We start from the raw sequence: 26,588 nt of genomic DNA, 5'->3' as shown, positions 1-26,588 counted from the left end.
GAGCAAGGTATTGCATATAGGGAAAAATAACCCTTGCTGTAGTTACACGATGTTAGGTTCCATATTAGGAGCTACCACCCAGGAAAAAAGATGTGACTCTGTTATTTACACTTCCTTCTGGGAATCTTGAGGAAAAATAGAAGAGGATGGGAGGGAAGAATGTCCTGCAGTTTCAGATCTGCCACTTGTGGACCATAAGGTTTTAAGGGAAAGTGGCAGTGAGAGAGAGTCAGAGGAAGAGAAATGTTCCCCTAAGGAAGAGGATAATTCAGGTATAGTTTGGTTTTTCTGCAAAGAGGAAATTTCTCACATAATTTCACAGTCCCTAAGAATGTGAGATATAGGGGGAAAAAAAAGGAATAAGATTTTAACTCAGAAAGCCTTATAATTCTGAGTTTAAGGAAACCATTCAAAGCATTTTTATGTAATAGGTAAGGATGTGATCTCTGTAATAGGATGCCAGAGTGTTAAATTTTAAAGGGGATAAGACTATGGTGAGGCTGTAACCCCTCCTGTTTCAGGAAAGAGAAAACCTGGAATTTCCTCAAGTGGATGCATTCATTTGTGCTGTCACTAAGGAAACCACTATTCCTCTGGATCAGGGCTTGGCCTTCAAGGATGCTTAGGATTGGATGAGCTTTTGAGGCTGCTGGTTTGGAGCTGTAGGTTGCTGTGTGTAGCTTATTGTTAAGGCAGGATTGCATTTATCTCAACACATACAAGAAAACTTTTAACTTTTCCACTGGAAATACACACTTCCAAGAAACCAACCAGAAGTGCATACAAGAACATGCTCATCTCCCAGCCGGCAAAAACCTCGCTGAGAAAACGTGCACTATCGACAGCGGGCCCTACACTCTGGAACGCGATACCGCCAGACCTGAGACTTGAACCTTGCCATAGTACTTTAAAAAAAAAACTTAAGACTTGGTTCTTCACCCAAGCATTCCCGGAGAGCTAAGAACAGGACGAATGACATTATCAGCATAGTCGTTGTTCCCCAGCCTTTCTGTACATAAGCCCCTTAAGATTTTGTCAGTATTAGTACTATAATTCATGAATGTACACTTTAAGTTCCACTAAGATCCTCTTCATGCCGCTGTAAATTGTTAACTGTTAAAGGTTACTGTTTAATTGTTAATTTGTAAATTGTTAAATGTTTCAATGTAAAACGCCATCGAGGCGACAGTTTCTTTCTTGTAAACCGGTGTGATATGTATACTTTACAGGAACATCGGTATATAAAAATTAAAAATAAATAAATAAATAAATAAAATTCCTTTGAATATGGACAATTAATCCTGAAGGATTCAATTCAGATGGCACCAGAGGTGACCTTTTGGTGGCCATCGCATATGAATTGGTCTGGGCTTTGGCTAGGAGTATGGCTTTAATTGTAGCTGCTCGTTTTTTGCTGTGGCTGTGTAACTGTTCAATAGTTTCAATTTCCAAGGCAAAGCAGACCAAACATTCCTTCTAGAGAAATTTTTTTTGATATTTTAGAAAAGCTGGTGAAGGCATGGGGGGAATTCAAAGTCCAACAGTACATAAGAGCAAAATCCTGCACTCCAAGCAATATCGCAGAAAACACAAGTGCAGGCGCACAGTTCAATCCTGACAGAGCACTCACAACCGGTGTATATATTAAATTCTTTTAATCCTTCAATATGGCAACTCCTCTGACTCATACAGGCAACAGACTTAATGGCGTCCCCCGACACGGTACCCGTGTTTCGCCGCGGGCTGCATCGGGAGGGCTCGCCAATAGGGGTTCATAAGAAAGCTGACAGCATAGGAACTTAAAAGTTTAGGCATGCTGTCAGCTTTCTTATGAACCCCTATTGGCGAGCCCTCCCGATGCAGCCCGCGGCGAAACACGGGTACCGTGTCGGGGGACGCCATTAAGTCTGTTGACTGTATGAGTCAGAGGAGTTGCCATATTGAAGGATTAAAAGAATTTAATATATACACCGGTTGTGAGTGCTCTGTCAGGATTGGGAATTCAAAGTCCCCAGATTGCCTGAAGACAAGTTTAAGAGGACGTAGTGACTAGTTCCAGCTTGAAGCTGCTTTAGGGTTTCCAAGCGTGTGAAGTTGAGGAGTTGGTGCATGGCTAGAGGTCTAGACCTGTTAGTAGATTCCAGTCCTTTTGTAACACCAAGAAGAGAGGTAAGGGTGGAGTCTCAGAGTGGTCTGGAACTTTTCGGACCTTCCAATGAATGGGTCTGAGGCCACTCTCTGATACAAAGGCTAGGTGACTGTTAGCCTTTTACTGGAAGTGAGTCCACATTTCTTAAGATCAGTGGGTCTTAGTTTTCCTATCCTTTTTTTTAGATGCATTATGGTTTCACTTTGTTGATCAGTTCATAAAGGGGAAGCCATACGAACTGTTTTGTAGCTGCTGTATATAGGGGCAGTGGTTCCAGTCCCGTACTGAATGGAGTCAGGGTCAGTACTCTATTTTGTGGTATGAAAGAAGGGGGGCTGGGGGGGGGGAGTATCTTTTGCCATATTCTGGACCTGAAGTAACTCAACAAGGATCCAAAGGTCATAAGAACATAAGAACATGCCATACTGGGTCAGACCAAGGGTCCATCAAGCCCAGCATCCTGTTTCCAACAGTGGCCAATCCAGGCCATAAGAACCTGGCAAGTACCCGTTGCCATTGCTAGTAATAGCAGTGGCTATTTTCTAAGTCAACTCAATTAATAGGAGGTAATGGACTTCTCCTCCAAGGACTTATCCAATCCTTTTTTTTAAACACAGCTATACTAACTGCACTAACCACATCCTCAGGCAACAAATTCCAGAGTTTAATTGTGCGTTGAGTGAAAAAGAACTTTCTCCGATTAGTTTTAAATGTGCCACACGATAACTTCATGGAGTGCCCCCTAGTCTATTATCCGTCGTATTCTTTTCCAGATCATTTATATATATATTGAAAAGCACCGGTCCAAGTACAGATCCCTGAGGCACTCCACTGTTTACACTTTTCCACTGAGAAAATTGACCATTTAATCCTACTCTCTGTTTCCTGTCTTTTAACCAGTTTGTAATCTACGAAAGGACATCGCCTCCTATCCCATGTCTTTTTAGTTTTCGTAGAAGCCTCTCATGAGGGACTTTGTCAAACGCCTTCTGAAAATCCAAATACACTACATCTACCGGTTCACTCTATACACATGTTTATTAACCCCTTCAAAAAAATGAAGCAGATTTGTTAGGCAAGACTTCCCTTGGGTAAATCCATGTTGACTATGTTCCATTAAACCATGTCTTTCTATATGCTCTACGATTTTGATCTTGAGAATAGTTTCCACTATTTTTCCCGGCACTGAAGTCAGGCTCACTGGTCTATAGTTACCCGGATTGCCCCTGGAGCCTTTTTTAAATATTGAGGTTACATTGGCCACCCTCCAGTCTTCAGGTATAATGGATGATTTCAATGATAGGTTACAAATTTTAACTAATAGATCAGAAATTTCATTTTTTAGTTCCTTCAGTACCCTAGGATGCATACTATCCGGTCCAGGTGATTTGCTACTCTTTAGTTTGTCAATCTGGCCTACTACATCTTCCAGGTTCACAGTGATTTTGTTCAGTTTGTCTGACTCATCACCCCTGAAAACCATCTCCAGAACTGGTATCTCCCCAACATCCTCATTAGTAAACACGGAAGCAAAAAATTCATTAAGTCTTTCTGCAATGGCCTTATCTTCCCTAAGAGCCCCTTTAAGCTCTCTGTCATCTAATGGTCCAACCGACTCCCTCACTGGTTTCTTGCTTCGGATATATTTTAAAACGTTTTTATTATGAGTTTTTGCCTCTATGGCCAACTTCAATTCAAATTCTCTCTTCGCCTGTCTTATCAATGTTTTACACTTAACTTGTCAGCAATGAAACAAGTAGATGGATCGGTGTAAACAGGATTTTATTGAAGCTTGCCAGACTCTGGCCGAGTTTCACTCAAAGAGCTGCCTCAGGGGCTAATAAAAACATATAGAATGACACACATACATATAAAATTGAAACAACAAATAAAATGTACATCAGACTTCTATAAATTATGCAAACCAAAATCAATAAATTATATTAAATTATATAAAACGCATAATAAAACTGTAAAAATGGAATGTCTTAATAACAATTATATAAGCTAAACTATAAAAGTCAGCACTATATAATGTATCACATCTATACAAGATCGTATATATATGTGTGTGTACTAGTTACATAGGCATACACTCAAAATGAAGATATGAACTCAGAAGTGTGCACGTATAGACAAATTATGGAAAAAGAAATAAATAGACCCTAAGAAATGTAGCAGGAATCTTAAAAACAAAAAAAATAAAATAAAAATAAATATAAAAATAAAAAAATATGTAGTGAATTGGAAATTGTAAAATGCTATGCATAGTATGTGGATGGTTCTATAGTCAGAGTTTTCAAATATGAGTGAGAATCCAAGTAAAATGAATATCTTACAAGCCACATGAATTGGCTTAAAACATCGCAAGGTGAAGTTAAGAAGGTTTCTTTGGAATGATATTCAGATCAAATACTTTCAAAGCAGAGCTTTAAAAGTATGGGTATTGCATACCTTCAAAAGAAAAAGGACTATTAAGTATTATGCAAAATATGTGTTGAATAATTGCCTATGGGAGAGGTGAACTATAAAATAAATTATATCTTTTATTAAAAATAATAATAAATTACTAAATTCCAAAACACAAATTGATGTAGCATCAAAAAATTGTATTAACAATAATAACTCAGCTTTTAGTGTACGCCGATATTCAGCGACAAACTGTAGTTGACAGTACTGAGACTAACAGACACCATGCTAGCCTACAAGACTATTTGACTAGACAGTTTGTAATATACACAAAAAATAATATACCCACGATTCTTGAGGTCTTTCAAGCAATTATTGTTAATACAATTTTTTGATGTTTTAAGCCAATTCATGTGGCTTGTAAGGTATTCATTTTACTTGGATTCTCACTCATATTTGAAAACTCTGACTCTAGAACCATCCACATACTATGCATAGCATTTTACAATTTCCAATTCACTACATATTTTTTTATTTTTATATTTATTTTTATTTTTTTTGGTTTTAAGATTCCTGCTACATTTCTTAGGGTCTATTTATTTCTTTTTCCATAATTTGTCTATACGTGCACACTTCTGAGTTCATATCTCCATTTTAAGTGTATGCCTATGTAACTAGTACACACACATATATATACGATCTTGTATAGATGTGATACATTATATAGTGCTGACTTTTATAGTTTAGCTTTTATAATTGTAAGACTTATTCCATTTTTACAGTTTTATTATGCATTTTATATAATTTAATATAATTTATTGATTTTGGTTGGCATAATTTATAGAAGTCTGATGTACATTTTATTTGTTGTTTCAATTTTATATGTATGTGTGTCATTCTATATGTTTTTATTAGCCCCCGAGGCAGCTCTTTGAGCGAAACTCGGCCAGAGTCTGGCAAGCTTCAATAAAATCCTGTTTACACCGATCCATCTACTTGTTTCATTGCTGACAGCCATCTTGGATTGGCTACCGGTTTGCTTTCTTGGACCTTACACTTAACTTGGCAATGCTTATGTTTTATCCTATTTTCTTCAGATGGATCCTTCTTCCAATTTTTGAAGGATTTTTTTTTTGGCTAAAATAGCCTCTTTCACCTCACCTTTTAACCATGATGGTAATCGTTTTGCCTTCCCTTCCACCTTTCTTTATGTGTGGATTACATATAGACTGCACCTCTAGGATTGTATTTTTAAACAATGTCCATGCCTGTTGAACACTTTTAACCTTTGCAGCTGCACCTTTCAGTTTTTTCTATTTTCCTTATTTTATCAAAGTTTCCCTTTTGAAAGTTTAGTGCTAGAGATGTAGATTTACTTATTGTCCCCCTTTCAGTTATTAGTTTAAATTTGATCATGTTATGATCACCGTTGCCAAGTGGCCCCACCACCGTTACCTCTCTCACCAAATCCTGTGTTCCACTAAGAATTAAATCTAAAATAGCTCCCTCTCTTGATGATTCCTGAACCCATTGCTCCATGAAGCAGTCATTTATGACATCCAGGAACTTTATGTCTCTAGCAAGTCCTGATGTTACATTTACCCAGTCAATATTGGGGTAATTGAAATCTCCCATTATTATTGCACTGCCAAATTGGTTAGCTTCCCTGATTTCTCCTAGCATTTCATCATCTGTCAGACCATTTTGTCCAGGTGGACGGTAGTATACTCCTATCACTATATTCTTACCCAACACACATGAGATTTCTACCCATATAGATTCTACTGAGCATTTAATCTCTTGAATGATCTTTATCCTGTTGGACTCTATACCCTCCTGGACATAAAGTGCCACACCCCCACCAAGTTGATCCTCCCTATCATTGCGATATAATTTGTACCCTGATATAGCCCTGTCCCATTGGTTATCCTCCTTCCACCAAGTCTCTGTGATGCCAATTATGTCAACCTCATCATTTGCTGCTATACACTAACTCTCCCATCTTATTTCTTAGACTTTTGGCATTGGCATACAGACATTTCAAAGTGTGTTTTTTGTTTGTATTAACAACCTGCTTTTCAGTTGTTTGGGATAATTTGGAAATCATTAGCTTCGGTGATTTTTTACATATAGGCACACGGACTATGTTTGCTTTTAATGGAACCTATCTGTTGGGATGCCCTAACTGTCCTGTTTCATTAGTATCCTTCAAGGATACATTTCTCCGAACTATGCACTGCTGAGTGACTGTTGGCTTTCTCCCCTTGTTCTAGTTTAAAAGCTGCTCTATCTCCTTTTTGAAAGTTAGCGCCAGCAGCTTGGTTCCACTCTGGTTAAGATGCAGCCCATCCTTTCGGAAAAGTCTCCCCTTTCCTCAGTTCCTTACAAAGCTGAATCCCTCTTCCCTGCACCATCGTCTCATCCACACATTGAAACTCTGGAGCTCTGCCTGCCTCTGGGGACCTGCACGTGGAACAGGAAGCATTTCAGAGAATGCTTCCTGTTCTAGATGTTCTGGATTTCAGCTTCCTACCTAAAATCCTAAATTTGGCTTCCAGAACCTCTCTCCCACATTTTCCTATGTCGTTGGTGCCCACATGTACCACGACAGCTGGCTCCTTCCCAGCACAGTCTATAATCCTATCTAGGTGACGCGTGAGGTCTGCCACCTTCGCACCAGGCAGGCAAGTTACCAGGCGGTCCTCATGTCCACCAGCCACCCTGCTATCTACAATTCTAATAATCGAATCACCAACTATGATGGCCGGCCTAACCCTTCCCTCCTGGGCAGTAGCCCTGGGAGACTTGTCCTCAGTGCGAGAAGACAATACATCACAATACATCATTGGCAGGCTGAAGTCAGCCTGGAAGCCTATAAAGGAGTGATGTTAGGAAACCTGTTAATTTCTGTCTCCATCTGCTGGTTGAAAGGATGAACCCATGTGTCTGGACTGGTCTGGCTGAAGAAGAAATTGAAATTTTTAACTGGGTTGCACATCTGTGTGGAAGCTCGGACAAAATTAGAACGAGGGTCTCATGAGGCAGTACACACATGAGAACCACTCTGCATGCTCAGGAAACTTTTGCTGAGGTCAGACAGATGGGATTGTTCAGCGCCATCAGATGACATCACCCCTGAGTCATGGATTGAGCCCTGCTTGATGATGGAAACCAATTAGCATGTTTAGTATTGTATTACTATTTGTCAAAAACGAGTCATTAAATTAAAATACCCAGGAAACATTAAGAGGGAAAACAGATTTTCGTTTTTCTATTTGGTAGATTTAGACGTGTGTGTAATTTATGGTTTGCTTACACCTTACCAACAGTATGTCAGGGAAGAATCTGCTATTGTGAACTATAAATGTTAATTACTGTATCAAAAATATTGGGATAGCCCTATGGCTCAGGCTGTAGGACTGTGGTTTGGAGTAGGGATCCAAGTTGGGATCTGCCATCTGTAAATGTTAGTGGGTACACTCAGGCCTAGGAAGAGAACACCTGTTGCTACTATGGCGATGTTGCTCAGAAAACAAAGCTCCTCACAAGTATCGCTCCTCCAGTCCTTTGGCAGCCAAAGGATCTCTAGATTTGTCAAGACATGCTGTCTGGGGATTGGGATTCAAAGATGGAGTCAAAAAATACGAAAAAGAAAAGTTAAATAATTCAATGTAACTCAATCCAACACAATGATAGCCTCCTCATACAAAACTACATAATTATGACAAAATAAGTCTATAGTGTAAACTAAATTATATGCTTACCTTGATAACCTTTTCGGTTTGGATGATATCATAATGCCAACTGTTCTCCTGAAGTTTAACAAGGTTGTCAAACTTTTTGTCTACATCTTCTATCTGTTTAAGGAAGGGTCAAAGTAAAAACACCTCACACACTTAGAACCAAATAAGTTTTTAAGTTAACTTCAGCCTATTCAGCAAAACACTTTTCAAACCTAATTTAATTGCACCAAATAAAGATTTTGTACTGGATTTTAAAATGTCATCTTTGAATGCTATTGCAATTTCCAGTTAAGACATTTTTACATTGTCATTTCTCTTCTGACCCCACACAAGATAGCTTGCCTGCTTCTGTCCAGCATAAGTTAAATTCTCCTACAAAACTAGTCAGTCATTCTGTGAGGAGAAATTACTACTTTCCTGATAATTTATTTTTCTTTAGTGAGGACAGATTAATCCAAACCAGTGGTTATGCACCTCTACCAGCAGGTGCAGATGGAGCAAAGTTGACATCACAGTATATACACACACACTCCTGCACCTGCATCAGCCTGCCAGTATTCTCTGCAAAAGCTATCTGTGGACAACTAAAGAATACATAATCATTAGGATTAAGACAATCATTCAACACTCAGTTAAACCGGAAAACATTGAGGTCAGACAAGGAGTGTAATATCACTAATCTAGGGACTGGATCTGATACTTACCATTAATCCCTGGAGACACAGCCACTCAGGACGACAATAGCATCACCATCCGGCAGCAAAGGACGGGAATGTGGATTAACCTGTCCTCACTAAAGAAATGGAAATTATCAGCTAAGTAGTAATTTCTCCTCTCTTAAGCATTTAGACGTGTAAATCCACACCAATAGGATGTTCCGAAGCTACTCCTGAACAGAGTGAGAGGCTATCCATGGTCCAATAAACATTGCATGTGCGAAGGCTGCGTCCTTCTGGGCTTGCACATCCAGGCGATAACATCCTGGAAGTTGTGTAAGAAAAACCATGTTATAGCTTGGCAAATCTCTGCCCAAGACACTGCTTGAGCCCTATTTGAATGAGCACTATCCAGACTAGGGAAGGACTGCTCAGTATCCACATATACGACCATGATAACCTTCTTAATCCAGCAGGCTATCATAATCTGTGAAGCTAGCTCACTCTGTTTACTGCCACCGTGGAATATAAACAGCCTGTTCATCTTGCTGAAAGGTTTAGAAACCTCCAATACCTCAAGATATGCTGCTTGACACCCAAGGTCCATAACAGGCAATATTCATCCATGTCTCTCTCCCTGCCCAGAATCAGCAGGGATTGATTCTAGTGAAAATCAGACACCACCTTTGGCCAAAAGGACTGAACAGTTTGTATCTGGACTGTTCCTGGAGATGCCGGGAACCTTTCTTGTGGGTAAGACAGAGCCGGCAGTTCAGGAACTGTACGCACAGATCATCCTCCTCTACTATGTAACCTCAGGAAGAGGCTACGCAATGGTCGAAAGGTGGGATCCACCAGAATTCCAGAATGAGATTAAGACACCACATGGGCACTAGCAACCCCAAGGGAGCATGAAGATGCTTCATCCCTTTCAAGGCCATGCTACAACCAGATAGGCCGACAAGGGTTCATTATTCACTGGACCTCGGAACAGGCCTGAGCCGCCACCTGTACCTTCAAGGATTTAAGGGCCAAGTCCTTACACAACCATTTTACAAAACACCAAACTAAGTGGGATTTTAAATGAACAAAAATGAATCCCTGGTTCCTCACACCAAGCCTAAACATTCGCCAAACGAAAACACGGGCTAAGGAAGAGAATAACTGTCACGCTCGAAGCAAGGTAGAAAACGCAATAGCGGCCTATCTGTGCTTCAGCAAACGAGCCTTCTCAAAGGCCACATTGTAAGACAAAAGTCAAGTCTGATCTTCAAGAAGAATAGGCCTCTGCCATAGCATATCCCTGTGGACCGGTAAACAGAGAGGATATTCCACCAGAAGCCTCGTAGATCTGCATACCAAGCCTCCTGGGCCAATCTGGCCCCACCTGAAGTACCAACCCCATGTGAGCCTTGAATCCTCAAATCATTCTGCCGAACATGAGCCACGGCGAAAAGGTATATAGAAGCTTGCCTTCCGGTCCTTCCTGCATGAGGACATCAATGCCCGAAAACTTCAGATCTCGCCTGGAACTGAAGAAGCGAAGAACCTTCGCATTGCGTGATGTCACCAGCAAGCCTAGAAATGGGGAGGTCCCAGCGGCCTACTATGAGCTAGTACACTTCGTTGTACCATTCCCTTTCTCCTGGATTCAGACTGTCTGCTAAGAAAGTTTTTTCCTGTAATGTGAAAGGCTGAGATCTTCTGAAGATGTACTTTCGCCCATTCCATGAGTTGGGCTATTTCCTGTGATACTTGCTGGCTCTTGGTTCCTCCCTTGATGTGAGCCACTATTGTTGCATTGTCTGATATGATTTGGACTGCTCGACCCCTTCAAGTGACTGCTGAATCGCCAGCATGTCAACTAAACTACATGGGCTTCCAGCCAATTGATACTCCAGAGGTATTCCTTTGTACTGCAGCACTCCTGCGCTTTCAACGCCCGACAGTATGCCTCCCAACCCTGGAGGATCATATCCGGCGTGCATAGTAGCCAGTCTGGTGTTCGTAGGGGGAATGCCCCTCCATAGGTGATCCGCTTGCAACCACCACTGCAATCAGAAGTTGATCTCCACCGATAACTGAAATCGTATCAACTCCAATTATTATGGACTCCAATGCATAAGCAGTGTGCACCAAAGAGAAAGCAAATGCACCCTTGCCCATGGAACCACCTCTCGAGTGGCTGCCATCAACCCGTGCACCTGTAGATAAGACAGGAAAATTGGTTCTTACCTGCTAATTTTCATTCTTGTAGTACCACGGATCAGTCCAGAGTCATGGGTTTTGCCTCCCCTCTAGCAGATGGAGACAGAGAAAGTATTGACAGACTCTGCCCTATATCCTGAGGTGCCACCTGCAGTCCATCAGTATTAATCGGCATCAAAGCAGAATGTCACATAAAACTGAACTATCCATCTAAACCAGTGGTTCTCAACTCTGTCCTGGGGACCCCCCCAGCCAGTCGGGTTTTCAGGATATCCACAATGAATATGCATGAGAGAAAATTTGCATACACTGCCTCCATAACAGTTTCCGTATGTTGGATCATCTGTTTGTGCTCTGGAGTGGTCCCAGAAGAGGGCATAATGCGTCTAGAGCCACTATTGCTCGGTGATTGAAGGAGGTCGGTCGTTTCCGGTAGGTTTGAGAGCTCATTCTACTTGTTCGCAAACGACATCATGAACGGAGTGTTAACAAGTTTCGCTACAGGAGATTTGCAGGGCGGCAACTTGGAAGTCTGCATACATTTGCCAGGCATTACCAGTTGGATGTCCAGGCCCCAGGCTCGGCTGGCTTTGGAGAAGGAGTTAGCCGAGCAGGACTCTCAAGGTCCCACTCCGAGTAATAGAGGTCTGGTGCATCCCAGGAGTCTGGACTGATCCAGGTATGTACAGGGAAAGGAAAATTGGTTCTTATCTGCTAATTTTCGTTCCTGTAGTACCACGGATCAGTCCAGAGTCCCACCCATTTCTGCTTAGAGGTTACAGAGAGTCCACTCGTTCTCTCTTTTTTTTTTTAATGCAATCTGCAGATAAGTGATTACTGTTTTCAAATTTTTTGCAAGTTCTCAAATGTTATCGTGGGTTCTGCTTCCACTTGGGGTTTGTGAGTTGGATGTGTCCATTCCTAGCCCGAGTGGGGTGTTGTCATGGTTAGTTTAGATCAGTGGTTCTCAACCCTGTCCTGGGGACCCCCCCAGCCAGTTGGGTTTTCAGGATATCCACAATGAATATGCATGAGAGAAAATCTGCATGTTACCTCCAGGTAGCTAACATAACGCGGCATACGTCTAGTTTCCTAAGCTCCCTAGAAGAGGGATCAGAACGGTCCGAACCAGGAAATGCCGGAAGTTCCGACTGATTCAAATGAAAAGAGGAGACTACCTTTGGCAGAAAAGAAGGAACAGTCCTCAAGGAAACTCCCACTTCGGTAAATCCTTAAAAAGAGTTCCCTGCTGGATAAGGCCTGAAGCTTAGATACTCTGCGCACAGAAGAAATAGCCACGAGGAACACCACCTTCAACGTGAGATCCTTCAAAGTCGCCCTCTTGAGAGGCTCAAAGGGCGCAGCACATAGGGCTTTGAACACCAAGTTCAGACTCCACGAAGGACAAGGATTCCTGAACGGAGAGAGCAAATGCTTTGCTCCCTGGAGAAAACGCGCCACATCCAGATGCGCCGCTAATGACACGCTGTTCAACTTACCATGGAAACAACCAAGGGCTGCTACCTGCACTCGTAAGGAACTGCATGACAATCCTTTAGCTAATCCGGCTTGCAAAAAGGACAAAATATTCGACACCGAAGCTTGCATAGGGTCTAACTCGTGCTCCACGCACCAAGACTCAAAAATTCCCCTCACCCTGACATAGGCCAGGGAGGTAGAAGTCTTACGCGAACTCAGAAGAGTAGCCACTACTGCGTCTGAATAACCCTTGTTCTTTAGATGGCGCCTCTCAAAAGCAATGCCGCTAGATAAAAGCGATCTACCTCTTCCAAACAAACGGGGCCTTGACAGAGAAGGTTTGGGAGATCCTGAAACTGCAAGGGGTCATCCACCGCCAGACTGACAAAATCCGCAAACCACAGACATCGTGGCCACTCCGGCGCCATTAGAATGACCTCCGCCCGGTGAGCTTCTATTCGCCTCAGCACTCTGCCGATGAGAGGCCAGGGCGGAAAAAAAGGCAGAGAAGAATGTCCTTCGGCCAGGGAATCACTAGGGCATCCACCCCTTCCACTTCCCGTTCTCGCCTCCAACTGAAAAATCGAGGGGTCTTGGAATTCCGAAAGGTTGCCATAAGGTCCACCGCCTGTCTGGACCACTTGTCGCATACCCGCTGAAAGGCCTTGTTGCATAACTCCCACTCTCCGGGATCAAGGCGATGACGACTGAGAAAGTCGGCTTGAATATCGTTGACCCCGGCGATGTGAGAGGCTGCTATGCTGACTAGATGCTGCTCTACCCAGAGTATCAGCTGGTGTGCCTTAAGCGCCACCGGTTGGCTTTTGATTCCTCCCTACCGATTGATATAAGCCACCGCGGTCACATTGTCAGACAGAACTCAGACCGACTTTCCCTGCAGGAAGGGCTGGAGAGCCTGCAATGCCAACCGCACAGCCCTGGTCTCCAGACGATCGATCGACCTCTGGGCCTCCGCCATGGACCACTGGCCTTGAAACGATGTCCCCTGACAAACTGCTCCCCAGCCAGAGAGACTGGCATCCGTGGTTCTCCATGTCTCAAATTGTCCGCCAGTAGCCACCAATCCAGACTGGACGGAGCTGCATCCGTAAGGGGAAGGGGAAGGTGATATTGTTCAGAAACTGGGTTCCAGTGGGAAAGCAATACTGACTGTAGCGGTCTCATATGAGCAAAGGCCCAAGGAACCAACTCCAGGGTGGAAGTCATCGAGCCGAGGACTCTCAAATAACCCCATATTCTTGGAGTATGATTGGATACAAGTCTCAAACCTGTCCCTGCAACTTGAATATCGTTGACCCCTTGAGAAGGCAGTGTTCGGGAAGAAATACCCTCCCCTGACTAGTGTCGAACAGGGCTTCCAGGAACTCCAGGGCTCCCAGGAACTCCAGCGACTGGAAGGGAGTCAGGTGGCTCTTGTCGAAGTTGATCACCCAACCTAGTGACCGCAAGAAAGAGAGAACTCTGTGTACTATCGACAGCAAAGAGACTCAGACTTTGCCCAAATTAGCCAGTCGTCCAGATACGGGTGGACTAAAAGACCCTTCTTCCGAAGTTGCGCAGCCACCACAATCATCACCTTGGTAAAAGTCCTGGGAGCTGTAGCCAGTCCGAATGGCAGAGCTCGAAACTGAAAATGTTGTCCCAGAATGCAGAATCTCAGGAACCTCTGGTGATCTGGATGGATGCCGATGTGCAAGTATGCCTCAGTCAGATCCAGCGACACGAGGAACTCTCCCTTGTGTACCAAAGCAATGACTGATCTGAGGGTCTCCATGCGAAACCTCGGGACTCAGAGACAGCAGTTGACTCTCTTGAGGTCTAGAATAGGCCGAAACACACCCTCCTTTTTTGGTACAACAAAGTAAATGGAGTAACGACCCTTCCGCTGCTCTGATTGAGGGACCGGAAGGATGTCCCCGAGATCGCATAGATGCTGCAACGTGTCTCGCACTGCTCGACATTTCTCTTCGTAGGAATAAGGGGAGACAAGAAACCGATCTCGCAGTCGATGAACAAAATCTAAAGTGTAACCTTGACTTATCACCTTGAGGACCCACTGGTCTGACGTCTACCTGGTCCATTCCCCATAGAACAAAGACAGTCTGCCACCCACCACTGGAACCGGGGAATGGACCAGCCTCGCTTCATTGGAAGGATTTAACTCCCCCTGTTGCATGGGGGATCCCAGGTCTTCCAAATCGATGTCCACGAAAGGACTGAGCCCAAGACTGCTGTCTGCCTGGAGAATGTCTGGCAGGAGGACCCGCTGGCCGAGAAGAGCGGAACCTCCAATTTGCTCGAAAGCGGGATCGCGAGGGAAAGGAGCTACGACCCCCTAGGCCAAGCCTCTGGCAGCTTATGGACTTTGTTCTCCCCTAAGGACTGTATCATATCTTCCAAGTCCTTTCCATAAAGCAGTTTACCCTTGAAGGGCAGAGAGCCGAGTTGCGCCTTAGAGGATACATCCGTCGACCAGTTTCTCAACCAAAGGAGTCTACGGGCAGAAACCGCCGACACCATGGACCGAGCCGAAGTCCGCAGCAAGTCGTATAAGGCATCAGCACTGAAGGCCACTGCCGCCTCTAAGTGTCCAGCCTGCACCACCTCTTCCTCCAAGAGGGAAGGATTGCTTTGCAAAAGCTGTACCCATCGGAGCCCAGCCCGCAGGGCAAAGCTTCTACACATGGCAACCCGCACACCCAGGGCTGAAATCTCAAAAATCCACTTGAGTTTTACTTCCAGTTTGCGGTCCTGAAGATCCTTAAGAGCCATGGCTCCTATCACTGGAATAGTAGTCTTTTTAGTGACTGCAGACACAGCGGCATCTACCTTTGGGATCCTCAAGACCTCCAAAGCGTTTTCTGGTAACTGGTACAGTTTGTTAATTGCTTTACTGACCTTCAACCCCAAATCCGGGGTGTCCCATTCACAGAACAGTAGGTCGGTGACCGGAAGGTGGAAGGGAAAAGACGTAGTCGGACCCCTAAGGCCCACCACCACAGGATCTATATCCCCTATCCGGGAGTCCTTCTGCGGTGCTTCAAAGCCCAATTCTACTAAAATCGCCATACTAAGGAGTCTCAGCTCATCCCTCCCACCTTGGGATCATCCCCGTCCACCATGTGAGGATTAGGACAACCTTCCTGATCCAGATCACCCCCGAGATCCGCCCCCGGTGAGGGTTTGTCCCGGGGACCCTGCTCCTCCGAACTGGACTCCTCAGAGGTAGCGTCGCATTAGAGTGAGCCGCTCTGGACCTAAGGGGACACTCACCCCACAGACCTGATCCTTGCTCCAGGGGTCTCGACCGTTTGGAAAGATGGGCACCAGGAAGCATTGTGGAACCACCCCCTGGGTGTCTCTTATGAGCCTTCCATGTCTTATAGGCTTTATGCAGCAACATAATAAAATCTGAAGAGAAAGAAGATGAGGAGGAGGAGTCTGATGCCTCCTCGAGGCCATCCTCCCTGGTGCCTGTAGCTCCTGTTCACGGCTTGCCCCCCCCCCCCCCCCCCGGAGGCTGCCTACTGCGGGGATAAGGGGGGGGGGGAAATCGGACTATCCCTGCTCTGCAACCTGCGTTGCCGTGCAAAACGTGCGCTGAGCGGGAACGGGTCTGGAGAAGGAGACCTCAGGTGCCAGCTCCTCCCTGAAGCTCGGGCTGGCTGAATCACCATCTTCGCAGCTCCATTTGATGAGCCCTCCCCCCCCCCCCCCCGGGAGGCATGCAGAGCACAGGCCTTCCTGCGGCAGGCCGCACCACGCAGCATCATCGGATCGGCAAGAGAAATAAAAATAGAACAAAACCTGTCTTACCGGCGGTGAAAGGTCCCTCTCCCCCCGCGGAGGTAGAAACAGAACCGGACGAACACTGCCTTCGTGGCAACTTGCCTCGAGAAAAAATTTATTTATTTAATTTATTTTTTTTATTTTTTTCTCAGCTGCTCCTCGGGTCCTGCACTGATCAGGATGACTGAGCTGGACTCCCCAGTATCACCTCAAACTCCCCAACTCCGACGGCCTCGAAAACCAGGGGGAATGGTCCCCTCAGGACCTGGCAACCCCCTGGGAGGCAGTGAAATGGCTTCTTAGACTTTAAGATTTTTTTTTTTTTTAAAGAGCCAGTCCTGACAAGCAAAAGCTAGACTAACCCTAAACTGCTTACTTTCTGTTTTTGTTTTTTTTAATATAACGTAAACTACCACAGACTGAAGGATTTTGCACCTCCACCATCTGCTGGAGACAGAGAAATAGTGGTGGACTGCAGGTGGCACCTCAGGATATAGGGCAGAGTCAGTCAAATCTTTCTCTGTCTCCATCTGCTGGATGGGAGGCAAAACCCAGGAGTCTGGACTGATCTGGGTACATACAGGGAACACACCGCCGGGTATATTGCTTCCATCAATAGTCGCACCTGCACCATCAGTTCTGAATGTAGACCTTTGACAGGAACACCTGTCTTGCTTTGTCTCAAAAAGGAACACCTGGATACTCCAGTGTCTGTGATGGATTGCTCTTGGCCAAGTTCACCACCCAACCTAGTTCCTGCAGCAAGTAGATTATCTTGCGTGGGGCCTGAAAATTCTCTTTCATAGCTCTTGGCCCAAATTAGCCAATCAAGCTTTTTTTTTTTTTCCACTCCCAGACCAGAGTGATCCTTAAAAGGTCATTTTGACAGAGACCCTGGATTATGTCTCAGCACCAATTAGACAGCCATAGCTGGCTCTCAACTCTGCTTAGCTTTTGAGATCAGATGAAATCGGGCTCATCCAGGATGGAGGGGCCGCAGGGCACTGCCCCGAATTCAAATCAGACTCAACTTCCTGAGAAACAGCAAGGCATAGCGACCCACCAGGGAACCGCAAGAAGCCATTTTCAATTCATTGCCACCGCCTTGAGGCCAGCTTAAATATAACCTCAACTCTCCTATCCTGCATTGATTTCAAAGCCACTCACCTTTCTACAGGGACAGTCGCCCACTTGATGATGGCACACACCAGTGCAACCACTTTCAGAAAGTGCATCTGCTCTCTCTCTGCCAGATCTAGGAGTACACACTACCAAGGCTCGTCCCCCTTTATAAACAGCGCCCCATTCAAGATCAATCGATTCTTTATCATCATCCATAATGCTTCACATAAGGAATCTAAATGGGAATCTAGTTTAGCTTCAGCCCCTGGCTCACCCAGCATCTCCAGTGCCTTGGTGATCCGAGATGGCATCCCATCTCTATGAAGGAAATGCAACATTGAGCTATAAAGTTCCAATCTCGGATAAATTTCCCAACCTCCAGGGAGTATGGGCCGCTTTCACCATTGGTGCCACCAAGGTCCTTACCTGCAGCACCAGGTATGCAGGGATCCACAGAGTGCGATCCTGAACTCTTAAGCCTATCACATCAGAGAATGAGCAAAAAACCTGCAAATGGAGCTTAGCCAAACGGCTGCTCAACCCGCCAAGCTGTTTTGCAGCAAACTTGCAGATAGAAAAGCACGCGTATGCCACCACGGCCCATACCAAAACCAGGGGGCGCTGGTCCTGCACCCACTGAGAAGCCTTCCCCCGCTGACAAAGGTAGCCCAAAAACCACGCGACACCATTGACTGGTCCCCCTCTGGACCCATTCCAGCATCAAGCTATGAAAGGCAGGTGCAGCAAAAGCAGTCTGAGAAAACTCTCCCTGAGCCTCCAAGTAGCGCTGATGCAAGTTAGGTGTGGGGGGGGGGGGGGGGTTTGCCTTGCTGAGCTGCCTGAATATGGCAAACAGCACAAAAATAAACACCTGCTAGCAGCACACCCCAAGGCATCTGACCATTGTGCGCTCATTTGTGCACCCGCACAAGCAAGCATGGACAGGGCAACCAAAAACAAGGCATATCCAATAAGCGCCCAAAATATATAGGTACACAACATGAGGTTCAGATAGGCACCCACCTGAGTGCTCCAGCCCCCAAGCCCACCCGAGTGCACACCAGGGTGAACAAGTGGGAGCCGATTTCAGAGTGTTTCACGGCAGACTTGAGCGCAGAAAAGCACACAAATGCCGCCGCAACCTACCACATGGCATCTATACAAAGCCTGAGAGCGGGGCCTAGCCAAAAAGGCTGCTCAACCTGCCTCGACTCCCCCAGCTCCCTCAGAGGCGGGAATGGATGTCAGATCGGTGTGCCAAGGCTTGGAGACCAGATGGAGAATGGAAACCCTCACTCCTTTTTTAATTCCTTACTTGAACTCTGCCCATTTCGGCCAAGCATAGAGTTGGTCTCCAGCTGCGGGGGGGGGAGGGGACAAAGGCTTTAAGTGCAGCGCTCGGCTTCCTGCACCCAATAGCCTCTCAGCTGTGGGGGGACGGAGGATTTACACAGCTAAATCCATGCCAGAAGATAAGCTACCGGACCGAGGTACTTGTCTGAGGGAGGGATCCGCAAATATCACCTCAAATTTCAACTGAGGGAGGGACCGTAAGGTATCATCACAGGAGAGCAGGACGAATCAATTTTCTTCTTCAATTCTCCTTCATATTCATGATATAGAGATAGATTAGAGATAGAAATATAGAGGACAGAGGACAGAGGATAGAGATCAGAGGACTGAAGATAGAGATGAGAGAGATATATTTTAAGTAATCCCCAGTAGGGAGATGTACGTCTACCATCTGCTGGAGATGAAGAATACAGGCGTGCTAATGTCGGTGCAGGGGTATATATACCATGAAGTCAGCTTTGCTCCATCTCCATCTGCTGGTACAGGTGTATAATCTATTGGTGTGGATTAACTGTCTGAATACTAAGTAAACAATAAAATGCACTTTTATTATAAATGCAGATGATGCTTTCATTCTGTTTACATAAAAGTAAATATAACATGTTAAAGCAAGATTTGCTTTAGAAAACACTGAATCAGAAAGAAAATGCTTCTTTGCTAAAGAGTATCACTGCCAATATAACCAACATCCTGAAATTTGATGCATACACACAAGAGAAGCATTCACAAGAAAGTCATCTAGTTTATGACTACAGCAATAAATGTTTTCATAAAAAAGGTATATATATGCACACAAAAAAAAAACAACAAAACACTAAAACAAAAAGTTACAAGTCACATGGGACCAGGTAACCCAGGGTAAATAATAAAAAAGATGAGGACAGTAGACTAAAAAAGTTGCATATAAAACAAGCTTCCATTAAACTTTCTACAAATTGGTGTAGCCAAATAATTTTACCACAAAACTATAATTATGAATTTAAAAAGGTACCTGAAAGCTGATCATATCCCAAAATCCATCAAGGTCTGTACAAGTTGTCTCTTTCTCACCACGTTTAAATTCACAGTTATTCACCAGTCCTTCAAACTGTTTAAACCTTTCTGACATTAAAAGTCTGGTTTGGCCAACAGTTGTACGAATAAGAGATTTGGCTGACATGGATAGAGAGAGAAGTATGCATGTTTTAAAAAAGGTTAAAATCTGGAACTCACTTTAGCAACTCTGAACTTGTGTTGATTTGCTTTTATAATTTCTAGGACAAGGCATTGCTGAATTACTACTTGAGTACAAACAGTTAACAAGCTGAGTATCTCTTCTCTTTCAGGAATGTTGGAAATTTGAGAGGAAGGGTCTAAAATACTTACAAGTTTATTAAAACTGAACCACATGGTTATATTAATGTTACTCTGGAATGTCTCTATCATGCTGAGTCAATTATTTTAAAACAGGTATATCAATTACACTAGCTGCTAATATTTGTCCAGATTTTATTCTACCTACTGTACAAAACAGATGTGCATTCATTTTATTCAAATGGGTAAAAGTGTGACTAATTAAATTTCAATTTAGTTGCAAACAAACCTTTTAACATCCAAAAATTCTCAATTTCGCAACAGTTTACATTTGCCCCCCCCCCCCAAAAAAAAAAAAAAAGAGAAAGCAAGTTTGCTGACTATAAACAGTGTTTTACATAGATAGCAGATCAATTAGCCATTACAAGTAAAGTGACATCATCCAGCAGCACTGAAGAGACTCCTCTCTCCAAGCTAGTAGAGTTTTGACCTCTACTGAGCATGTGCAGGAGTTTCCATACAAGTGTTGCCTCATGAGCCTCCTCAATCTGAATCTAGCTATTAGTTGACTCTAAAGGGATGCGTGCAAGCATTCCATGACTAATACATCCTATCTACCGAAAACACAGTTTATAGAAAGCAAACTTGCTTTTTCTGGCAATAAGCAGGCTGAATTTGCCATTATGTGTGGGGAATCCCAGGCTAAGGGTTACAGTGGAACCTTTACTCAGTAAACAACTCAGCCCCCCACTATGGAGAGTAGACTACAGCTAGAACAGATTTTGCATAAATGCTTGTCCAAATTACTGTCCATCTTTGAGAGGTTATCAAGACAGTAGTAGGATGTAAAAGTATGAACTGAAGACCAAAGTTGCAGCTTTGCAAGATCTTCAATGAGCAGCTCTCAAACACGAGCAACAGAAGCAGCCATGGCCCTCACTTGGTGAGCTTTCACAAAATCTATGATTTGTAATCCTGCTAAAGTGTGGCAGTGATGAATGTACTCTCAGCAAGCCTGTTAGACTAAATATGCTTGGCAACCACTATTCCTAGCCAGTTGGGGGTTGAAAGAGATCAAACGTTGGGAGGTTCAACGAAGCAGAAATTTTGTTTCTTGTAATATGCTATGGGCTTTTTGCAGTCCAGAGTATAGAGGGCTTTTTCGTCTACATGCGCATGGCATCTTGGAAAGAAGGTAGGAAAGTACAATGGATTGATTGATATGGAAAGTCGAGACTACTCTGGCAGAAACTTTGGGTGAGTACAGAGAACCACCCTGTTGTGGAAGAATTGCACCTACAGAGGATAGTGATGAGAGCTTCGTGTTTATTGACTCTTCTAGCTGAAGTCACTGCCAGGAAGAACACCATCTTACATGCTAAGTACTTTAGAGACGTTGACTCCAATGGCTCAAAGGGAGGCTTCATTTGTTGGGAAAGGACATATTTAGGTACATCAGAAAAAGTGGTTTTCATGAAATGAGATATAAGTGGATGAGTAGAGATCAATTTGCTATCCACAAGTATGGTAAGCTACTATAGCACTGAGATGCACTTGTACTGACGAGGCAGCAAAACCCAAGTTAAAACATGGAGCAAATATTTCAGCAGATGCTCAAGTTTGCAAGAAAAATGGGTCCAAAGCGTTTTGTTTGTACATTTGAAGTACTTATTCTATTTGAAGGCTTTCTAGATGAGACTAGCATGTCCACAATCTCTGTATGTAAGTAGAAATCCATAACTGAGTGATCAAGCCGTTAAATTGAGGGCTGATAGGTTGGGACACCTCAGTGTCTATTCCCAGACATATGGGAGGACTGCTGGAAGGTTATACAAGATATGCATATCAAAATACATATGAACATAAGACTTGCCATACTGGGTCAGACCAAAGGTCCGTCAAACCCAGCATTCTGTTTCCAACAGTGGCCAAACCAGGTCAAGAGTAGCTGGCAGGATCCCAGGGATAAACAGATTCCAAGATGCTCATGCCAAGAATAAGCAGTGGATTTCTGCCATTCTACCTTAATAATGGTTAACGGACTTTTCCTCCAGGAACTTGTCCAAACCTTTTTTTTTTTTAAAACGCAGATACACTAATAGCTTTCACCACATCCTTTGGCAATAAATTCCAGAGCGTTATTATGTGTTGAATAAAAAAATAGTTTCTCTTATTAGTTTTAAATGTATTACCTAGTAACTTCATTGTGTCCCCCCTGGTCTTTATACTTTTTTGAAAGAGTAAATAACTGATTAACATTTTCTCATTCCATTTATTTTATAGACCTCTATCATATCTCCCCCTCAGCCATCTGTTCTCCAAGATGAAGAGTCCTAACCTCTTTAGCCTTTCTTCATAGGGGAATTGTTCTATCAGCTTTATCATTTTGATTGCCCTTGGCCATACCTTTTCTAATTCTTCTATATCTTTTTTTGAGATGTGGTGACCAGAACTGCTCACAATATTCAAGATGAGGTCACACCATGGAGCGATAGATTATTCTCCATTCCTTTCCTAATAATTCCTAGCATTCTATTTGCTTTCTTGGCTGCTGCTGCACACTGAGCAGAAGATATTTTCAATAACACCTAGATTCTTTTTCTGAATGGTGACTCCTAATGTGGAACCTTGCATTATGTAGCTATAATTTGGGTTACTCTTCCCTAAGTGCATCACTTTGCATTTGTCCACATTAAATTTCATTGCCATCTGCATGCTCAGTCTCCCAGTTTTGTAATGTCCTCTTGCAATTTCTCACAATCCTCTTGCGATTTAACAACTTTGAATAATCTTGTATCATCAGCAAATTTGATCACCTCACTTGTTCCCATTTCCAGGTCACTTATAAATATATTACTGTTCAAATCTGTTTATTGAAGTTAGCCAACATTACAGAACAGAACATCGAACAAAATCCATACAAATGAAACCAAAAGAAGAAAAGGGAATAAAAAAAAAAACCAGATCAAATTAAACACCCAGGGAACAAAACATAAGCACATCAAGAACAAATATAACTAGGGAATGCAGCAATATGTACAACAAACCTGTAAGAGACAAAAGAAAGAGAAAATATATAGATCCACAGTTGTGCACATAAGCAAATAAATTAAAGAGAATCAAAATCATCTAAGGGTTTCCACACTTGCACCCACTGAGTTACTCTATGATATTTAACAGCCATAGTTTTTTCATATTTACTATACAGACAAACAGAATGCCACCAAAATTGTATCCACAGCAAGTCGATATGCTTCCAGTTAGAATTAGATGTACATCAACTGTCAAAAGAAAGTCCAGCAGTTTGCGGTGTGGGAAAATTTACCATTTAGCCCTACTCTCTGTTTTCAATCTCTTAACCAGTTGGCAATCCACAATAGAGTACGGTCCCCTATCTGAAGAACCTTCTGCACTGTCCTGGTGATAAATGGTAACAGTGGAAAAACATGAGGTTTTGTCCCAAATCAAGGAGAAAAGCGTTCTGAGCCAGTCAGATTGCTTGGCAGAACTGAGCAAAATTGATTTAGTTTGGTGTTGTGTTATTATGCAAATAGGTCCACTGAACAGTTCATTGGCCACCAATTGCTGTAGAGACCATTTGTGTGGTCGAAAAACTCTGTTGAGTTGATTTGCTAGCAGGTTGGGAGATAACTGGTAGATAGGTGGCCTTAAGACAGCTTGATTTCTTTCTGTCAGAGAAGCCATGAACCTGTTCCTTCTTGCTTGTTGACTTAAAACATAGCAATTTGGTTTGAATCAGAATGCTCTTTTTCTGAAAGAAATATGCAAACAGAAAGAGTATGTGATTGCTCTCAACTCCAACAGAGTGATTTGACAAAAATCACTCTATTGGAGTTGAGAGCAATCACATACTTGAAGAGACCAGATACCCTGGGTTCGGATGGCTTCAGAATATGTGCCCCAGCCTTTGGTGGAGGCATCAATTGCCAGTACCACTTGGTAGGGTGTGAGTGAAGAGAGGCTTCTTCCTGAAGAATTCATGGGCACAACCACCACTGCAATTCTCATTTCACTGCCACTGTAATTTGTATCAGAGACCAGAGGAGTTGAGTTAGCCACTGGATATGTAGACCCGACTGGAAGTAGTGGATATGAAAACAGGTCAGCTGCTATCATATGACTGAGGACCATGAAAAGCATGGAGAGGACAGTAGCTTGTGGATGAGCAATGTCATGTTGTATGCTTGGTCAGGAGGCAGGAATGTTCTTTCTTGCAGCAAGTCTATCAAAGACCCAATGAACTTATCTGAGTGGACTTCAGCCTTGATTTCTCAAAATTTATCAGAAAACCAAAGCGGTGTGAAAGATAAATCATTATGCATAGGGAACAGAGCACATCTTCTTGGGAGTTTGCTAAGATCAGCCAATTGTCAAGGTACAGGAAGCCTTGTATTCCTTGATGAGCCACCACTACAGCGAGGCATTTTGTAAAAGAACCTCGGTGCTGACAGGCCAAACAGGAATACTTCGTACTGATAATGGGAAGAATCTATCTGGAAGTGGAGTAATGCCAATGCAAAGGGTGGCTAGGCCATTTGCATCCTTTAGATCTAAGGCACACATTCATTTGTTCTTCTGTGTGTAAGGAAGAATAGTGACAACTGAATTCATTTTGAATTTATCTCAGGAGTATATGGGTTTTGTTTTTTAATGTTTCAACTCCAGAATGGGCCCCAAACCCCCCATTTTCTTGGGAATAAGTAAACCCTGAGCATACTGAGATGCTGCAATTAGCTCTACTGCTTGTTGGAGAAGTACTTAGACATCCAGACAAAGCTGTGGCAGATGAGACAGATCCAGAAGGAGTGCCGAACAATGCGGAAAAGATGATGGTCAGCAGAAATACAACCAATACCCAGACTGCACGATTTGGAGGACACAGGGATCATTGGTGATCTGACACCATTCCTCCAGAAAATGTTGGATTCTTCCCCTATTGGGACAGCAGGGAATGGATTGTTTGGAGGAATAAAAAAAAACTAGGCATTGGTTTGGGCTGGGTCTGTTATGTAATTTTTAGCTGACAACGTTCTTTGTTAAAGCCTGACTGGAAGTGGCTGTTTCTGCTGGGCCAGAAGGGGCTGCAGATGGTACTGTTGAAAAGACCAGGAAGGCCATCTATGGAAGTATGGTCACTTGTATGTCTCGATGTACAGGGCAGTTCAGGAACCGAAAGACTGCACTGCCATTTTTAAATCTGAGCTACCATCTCCCAGAACCTTTCGCCAAATAGATTGTCCAAACAGGAAGGTCTACAAATTTCTCATGAGCATCCTCATGGATGCTGCGCTTGCTTGAAGCCTTCCTATATGTCTAGCTCCAATAAGGGCTCAGGAGGTACATGAAATAGAATTAAATAATTCATAGAGATATGGGAGTACATGGCATATGCCCTCATATGCATCCAGGAGTGATGGGGATAATAGTTGCCTTGGTCATTAGAATGTAGAAAAGGCTTCAGCTTCTAAATATAGTCATGAATATTGCACCATTGAGTCTACTAGTCTAGGCAGGGTGAGCACCCAGGTTATTGGAAGAGGCAGGGGCAACCTGACTCCGTCCAATAGATCTAGGATGGGCTGTGTATAGCTGTTGGCAGAGCAGCTTGATAAATCGAAGACTGAGGCAGATATGTCAGCAGCTTCAATGGAGTAGAATGCTTAGATGCCTTGGATGACTTGGCCTGCTTCGAATGGTCTTTACAGACCCACATCAAGGAATCTGGTGCAGGAATTTGATTTTACATCAGGGCTGCATTTTGTGTCCTTACACTGTGCATAGCAGGATTGGGCAATAAAGGATCAGGTGCATTGTGATAATAGAGCTGAGTCCTCAATATGCATCGAGGCCGCTTGCTTCACAGGCATTGAGCATCAAGTGCGCCAGTGCATTGTGCTCGAGCACCTTGTGCATCATGCATCGGGTGTGTCAAATGCATCCTACATTGGGACTGCCGGTCCTCCTTGCGCCTACAGTGCACCAATGCTGATGTGCCATGCTTCAAGTGTTTGTGCTTCTTTGATGCAGGATGCATTGGTCCCAGTGGTTGATGGTGCTTTGTCTTCGATGCAGTACAGCTGGCAAAACTTGAGCATACAAAGTCTGAGTGAACGGGGGAGTTTTAGTTAAGCAGAAACTCATTTTTCCTGGCTAGGTAAATGGTGCTTTGCAAGACGAGAACCTACTGTAATACTGGAGGGGTTTTTTTGGGGTTGGTTTTTTGTTTTTTTTAAACACAGTTCCTTGATACGAGGCATGCTAGAAAGCATCCATCCACAGACATAACAGTTCTTCTGGTCATGTTCCAGCCTGAAGCATCAGTAACATTGTATGTACTTCACCGAT

The 26,588-nt window shown here is 43.6% G+C and overlaps 1 protein-coding gene across 4 annotated transcripts in view; it reads right to left on the bottom strand.

Annotated features, from left to right (window-relative positions):
- Positions 1-26,588, bottom strand: part of DLGAP5 (DLG associated protein 5) — a 214,075-nt gene that overhangs the window by 43,588 nt on the left and 143,899 nt on the right. For all 4 annotated transcript variants that reach the window (XM_029598267.1, XM_029598268.1, XM_029598266.1 and 1 more), the window contains exons 12-13: positions 19,921-20,081; positions 8,323-8,415 (exon numbers count right to left, since the gene is read on the bottom strand). In XM_029598267.1, coding sequence (XP_029454127.1) covers positions 8,323-8,415; positions 19,921-20,081 — 254 coding nt within the window. The remainder of the gene's footprint in view (positions 1-8,322; positions 8,416-19,920; positions 20,082-26,588) is intronic.

The sequence above is a fragment of the Rhinatrema bivittatum genome, chromosome 4, assembly GCF_901001135.1.
Source record: "Rhinatrema bivittatum chromosome 4, aRhiBiv1.1, whole genome shotgun sequence".
Lineage (NCBI taxonomy): Eukaryota > Metazoa > Chordata > Amphibia > Gymnophiona > Rhinatrematidae > Rhinatrema > Rhinatrema bivittatum.
This window is presented reverse-complemented; position numbering and strand designations above follow the sequence as displayed.